The sequence below is a fragment of the Pteropus alecto genome, unplaced genomic scaffold, assembly GCF_000325575.1.
Source record: "Pteropus alecto unplaced genomic scaffold, ASM32557v1 scaffold81, whole genome shotgun sequence".
Taxonomy (NCBI): Eukaryota; Metazoa; Chordata; class Mammalia; order Chiroptera; family Pteropodidae; genus Pteropus; species Pteropus alecto.
In genome coordinates this window covers 6,140,703-6,146,766 of record NW_006433378.1, presented here as the reverse complement: position 1 = coordinate 6,146,766, position 6,064 = coordinate 6,140,703, and the positions used below count along the sequence as shown (strand labels likewise).

At 35.4% G+C, this 6,064-nt stretch overlaps 1 protein-coding gene and 1 long non-coding RNA gene across 5 annotated transcripts in view; one reads left to right on the top strand and one right to left on the bottom strand.

The window, feature by feature from the left end:
* VEPH1 (ventricular zone expressed PH domain containing 1) overlaps positions 1-6,064 on the bottom strand; it is a 186,273-nt gene that overhangs the window by 44,669 nt on the left and 135,540 nt on the right. Inside the window, 2 exon segments of the mRNA XM_025044232.1 lie at positions 903-1,037; positions 3,795-3,934. Of these exon segments, the coding sequence (XP_024900000.1) occupies positions 903-1,037; positions 3,795-3,934 (275 nt within the window).
* Positions 1-6,064, top strand: part of LOC112476817 — a 113,761-nt gene that overhangs the window by 97,263 nt on the left and 10,434 nt on the right. For all 4 annotated transcript variants that reach the window (XR_003045219.1, XR_003045221.1, XR_003045218.1 and 1 more), the window contains exon 5: positions 2,585-2,759. This is a non-coding gene — a long non-coding RNA (uncharacterized LOC112476817). The remainder of the gene's footprint in view (positions 1-2,584; positions 2,760-6,064) is intronic.

The following is a 6,064-nucleotide window of genomic DNA, read 5'->3' as shown; positions in this document are numbered from 1 at the left end:
TAGAGTCATTTTCTTCATGTCTCAAACATTTTCTATTCTATACCATGCATGTAGTTTTTGAGTAGCTCTGAGTGTAGTTTTTGTGGGCTCCGAGTGGGCTGTATCAAGTCACCGTGTGAGCTTCAAATGGAAGTGTCGAGAATTTAGCTAAGCTACTCCATGATATTCCTGCCTTGGCATTCATTTTGTTTGGCCAAGTCACCTATGGGGGTCTTAAACTGACACCAGCCCCCCAATGCGAGTGAATGCCCCCCAATGCGAGTGAATAGCCTGCAGAGTTATAAGCAAATGTTAAGTTTCCGATATGACTTCCCCAACTGCCCTTGTAATGAAGTCTCTCCCGCTTCCCAGGCCCTTCCCCTTGTGAGTCCTTTAGAGAAGGCTCCATGGGGCTCACCAAAGCCCTGTTCATTTTTGGTTTAAATTGACTAATCTGGCCTTAGCTTGGGAACCACAAAGCACTTTATCCACAGACCCAAATACAGGCATGTGCCCCAGGTCCTGCTCTCTCTCTCTGTCTGCACCTTGCTTGGACCCCCTCACATGTCCCCTCCGGCCTGTTGTGTATTTCCTCTAGGACCTGTGAGTAATCAACTCTATTTTGATTTCTCTTGTGGTCTTTATAGAACTTGGGCTCACCCTCTGGCACTCTGTGCACCACTTAACAAATGTTAATTTAACAAAGTCACAACAGACCATTAATGACCTTGTCTGCTGATAGCACTTTGTCTTTAGTCCACTGTAGAATCACCTGAAAATCATTACTTATGAAGTGTTTTTTTTGATAATGATAAAAGAAGGTAAAGAAGGAAAACATTGAGCTATTGAGAAAAAGGCAAACTGTTTCAATATAATCTTGAATCTTAGTTTAAAATAACATGTCCAAGGAAATAAGCATTTACCTTCTCCTGCAGAAATGTGGACTCCATCATGGCCGTTTCAAAGCTGTGAGCACCCTCTGCCTGTGTCTTCTCCCACAGAGATCTGAGAAATTGCACAGAACGACTTTGTATGGACAGGGGCTCCGGAAATAGGCTCTGAAAAGGAATTAATGAGAAAAACAACACTTTTTTTCTGGTCTCAACAATATTGTTTGATTGACTACAAGACACTATTTGGTTTAGTTTGATCTTTAACATGATTTAAATTTAAATAAAACAACAAAGAAATCTATCTTGAAGATCAAACATATAATACATTTTAGGTTTTTCATTTTTAACAGAAAATTAAAATTGTTGAATAGGATTTTCAAGGCAGTCGCTATTGATCTCTATAAATATGCCTAAGTTTTGTAATGTAGTATTTATCTCAGTCATTTCCCAAGCATGTTTCCAAACTGGAAAATAGTTAATATAAATATTCATATTTATTTTTACAAAGATCTGAAAATTAAGGTATAAAGTTAAAGCTAGAGTACAAATATCAGAATAGATGATGAAGACTAGAAATTAAATAACTAATTGTTTGTTATGCAACTACTCAAAAATGAACAGTGTGAGTGGGCATGCGAGGGAACAAAAACATTTTTAATCCTAAAATGTAAAATGGATGAATATTCCAAGAGCTTTAAGATACTCTAAGTTTTATATAATAAGATTGTTAGTGTAAAAAAAAAATCATGTTTATATATATTTCATTAAAACTAATGAAAATAAAAATTTCAAAGAAAGATTTAGAGTGTGTTTGTATATTTACTCATCAATTATGTTTTTAATAGTCACTTACATGTTGTGATGTTATACCTATAAATGTGAGAAGGTTTCAATACAAGGGCGCCATTTTATAAAAATATACAGAACATCAACTAAGGGCATGAAATATTATTTATATACATATAATGCCATGAGTATTATACTTTATGTATAATAAAATATTGATATTGGCTTATAAAATCCTATTTTCTATGTCAATGACATTCAAGCATTAACTTATGAGACTCTCTAGGTTGTTTGTGTATATAAAGTTTCTATTTAGTAAATAAAAATCAGTAAATTTTCTTCCAGTAACGATCTCATTATTATCATCAAGATTATCTGTTTCTTATACTGAGTGGGGAAAGGTGGAGAATTTTATAGCCTGTGTAAGTGGCCCACAGATTAAAAAAGCTAAGAGCCAGTAACAGATAAATTGATTATGCAACCATAATGTAGACATAACTGGAAATTTCTTAATTATTATCAGAAACTTATATAGTACATGATTTTTTCATTTAAAGAGGAGCAGAACTGGGTTTAATTCATTATCAGTCCAAAGAGGAGCATTTAGACTGGAATCAGTGAATTTAAGAGCTCCACAAATGTGTTAAATTCTAGAAGAGAAACAGTCTGGCCCACCATATAAGGCTAGTACTAGGCTTGTAATCATCAAGTCAAAGAATTGATTTTTATTCAAATCTTTTATTGATATTGTGAAGTCCGGGCTCATCCAGACCACTCAATATCAAAGGTGTGGAAAAGAAGAAAAAGCAACATAGACAGATGCTTTTTGGCCATTTTGCCTAAAAGAAAGGCAAAGGATCAGACTAGGTAAATAAAATGAGACCCAGGAACAAAAATAAAAGCATGTTTTCTTGGTTTGTTTTCAGAAAACTGACAACTGTTAAGAAGAAAGGCAAAGATGAAGCCAAATACAAAATCACCCATGAAAACTATTTGAAAAATATAAGTAAAGTAGAAGAAAAATAGGTCTTCATTTCAAGAAAATGAAGAAAGAGCAATGCTGTTTTTCATATTCCAGTACAATTTGATTCACATCAAAATGTGAGTTGTTCTCTATGAGGTGTTAATAAGTCTTCTTAAGAAATTTAATACGGGAAAAGATGATAGTCTTAAAACATCTCTAAGTAGTCTCTTTTCTTAATTACTATAGTTACATCTATGATTACGATATATTCAGCATTAATCTGCCTTTATAAAGAAATATAACTATCTGGTTGGTGACTTTTGTAGAGGCTATTATAGAAATGTTTTATTAATACAAGTAAGTAAACTATCTTATCACTTGGCCTAATTTTTAACCATTTTAAAACATTTGCATTCTGTTTTTTCTGCCTCCTTCCTTCCTGCACCCACCTGCATTTTTATTTTTCAACACAAAGGCAACAGCGAAAAGGCCACTGGACCAGGAGTCAGGTGGCCTGAGTTCAGCCCTTTAATTTTCTTATCTATAAAAATAATATCTAAGATCCCTTCTACTGCTAACATTTTATAATCTATATTCAAAATTTTTATGAAAGTTTAATGCATTCAAGATAAGTATTTCCAAATAAGAATCTCTTTTGATGCTAAAATCTTTGCATCAAATTTTCATTGTTAAGTTCAAAGTTCCTCTTTATGCAATTTTACCTGTACATATATTCCATGGGAAAGGTAGCATTCTAGTTTTTTAACAAAGTTGAAAAGAATATGTTGACACAAAAATTAACTGGAGATTGAAAGACCGTAAATAAAGGCTCGCTCTACACAAGGGAAGTTATTCCTCCATATCAGCTGGGATTTGTCGTTGTTGCCCTTGTTTAACCAAAAGCATTTTCCCTTTTGTTCTTCTTTTTTAAAAGTAAGGATATCAAGATATTAATAGGTTTGGCTTCCTGATTAGTAATCCAGGGCCTTTTATAAGGAAACTATCCTAAAATATAGAAAATCCTTATTTAAAAATTAGTAATGAAATGTATATATATATATTGCTGTTATCTACATATCTACTTTGGTCAAAGAATAATTCAGTAAAAATGATTATAAATGCATAGCCCACTGACTCATTAAGGAGCCATGATGAACACGAATTATACGCACCTGCTGAAATAGAAACATGATCTGGATCCACAGCTGAGGTTCTTGGCTGATGAGAATAAAACTGGATTTACTGTATAGGCAGTAATGACCCTTCAAGGAGCAGGTGAAGAACAACTTGGCTACACAACTTTTAACAGAGTCTATAAACAAATACACATAGCATTAAACATTAGATTCTTCCTAGAGTTACATTTTATTCTTCAACACACAAACACCTTTAGAAATGCATACTTAGTTTTCAGTTTGTCAACTAATAACTTCAAACAACTTTGTATTTGGGAGTGGACTCAATTCATAGAATGTAGATTTAAATACAGATGCTTTAAACAAGCTATATTTTATCCATCTTTCTCTTGTTTTAATTAACAATGCATGAGGAATCTCCAAATGACTCACATGGAAGAAAAAAAACTTCTTTCCAATAAAGAAGGAGATATCATGTGATATCTGATTTCTGTCTGATTTGGGCACCTTGAAATGATAACCTAGAAAGAATAAGCAACCAGATCAAGGAAACCCAGGCTTTTCCTGGGCAGTGGATGGTGTGCATGAACCAGGGGCACTGTTCTCTTGGTTGTGCAGGACCCACACTGACAGCCTCCAGAATACCTCTCTCCAGAAGTGTAGCTTCCTATGAACTGTCCTGGTCTGGTTCCAAAAGGTCATTTTATCTTGAAGAGCTTCAGCAGAGAAGCTTAGTTAATATTGTCCTTCAGAGACAAGAAAGTAGGGGATGGTGGAGGTGGCAGCAGATAGCAAAGGTGGTGAGAAGCCATATGTTGGAGGAGCCATTCAACATTTACGATCCTACAAGACGGGGCTTATTATTTCTATTTTAAAGATGAGGAAACTTAGCCCATTTGAGGGTCAGCTTAGTGGACCACTCTCACTGCCTTGTTCACCCTATGACCTTGGCATGTGACACACAATAGATGTTCCACAGAGAGTATCTGGACAGATGAATAATGCTCAGGGGTTCAGAAAAAAATTGCTCAAGCCTGCCTAATCTGTGGCAGAGCCAGGATTTGAACTCAGCTGAGCCGATAACCATGTTGGAATGCTTTAGACACTGGGGATATACCATACTGGGAATTTTAAAATCTGTAGTCAAATTAACAGTTCATGGGGGGATTTATTGTTTCAGAATTAATCTGACATTTTAAGTGGAATATTTTGAAATTTAATAGATTCACTGTGCCGTAGTATTAAAAATGAAATGTAATAGACTTTGTTAAAAGTCAATGGGGACCCTAATAAGGTGCCAGAGTCAGTCCCTACCTACGAGGATGCGTTGGATTCCTTTGGAAGGTGAGGAGGCTTCTCTGTGCACCATCGGGGATCAGGTGTGAAGGCATAACAGGTTTTTCAGGAAGAGTTCGGAAGAGTTAAGGGAGACTGGCCAGTGACAGATTAGAGGCGAAGGCACTGGAAACAGAACAATAAAGTCATAGGGCCATTTAGAAATATATACTGAAATCTTAATAATATTAACAGCTTCCTGTGATTCTGAAATATTGGTATGAGAGAGAACTAGTTCTCATGAAATTAATTGTTTGGGGGAACTAAACAAAGATTGGGGTTGGGCATTCAGTATCTGCATATAAAATCAGAAATTATTTCTACATTCTGTGGGTGAATGGATCATAAGATGTAAAGAGGGCTTGAAGGTTGGAAAGACCCCAGAATAGAACAGAGCACACTATCAGCTTAAAATGGCCTTATGAGAAATTGTTTGACAATGGTAGTTAGAAATATTATTTTGGGCACTGATGCTCCGAAAAATGGAATTTAAATTAATCTATGCTAAAGAAATAGCAAACCAAGTCTACCATAAAAGCACACACACAAAAACAGTATTTGCAATAAATCTAATATATGTATACATTGAGACAGCAACATGTTTTGCTTTAGCAGAAAGTTTCAAAAGGAAACAAAATTCTTTTCTAAGAACACATGCAGGGACCTGAGAGTCGCAAGTCGGATTTCAGGCCTCTGCCCCGAAAAAACAGGTTTTGTCTATTTCCTTGCCCTAAATTCTTGCTGCTCATTCATGTTTTCTTTTGAAAATGAACTTCGTTTGGATTTATTTTACTCACCCGGGGCCTACTAGCTTTCTACACACAAACTGCAGGGGTCCCAGAGCGCATAAAAGGGGCAAAGTGGTAGAAGAGAGATATCTAACTTAGAAGCATATACACTGGCTGGAAAAATAAATCAGTGCTGTGATAGAAAGTTTTGTTAATGCTTTCAGTAAGGCTGACCTGTATCAA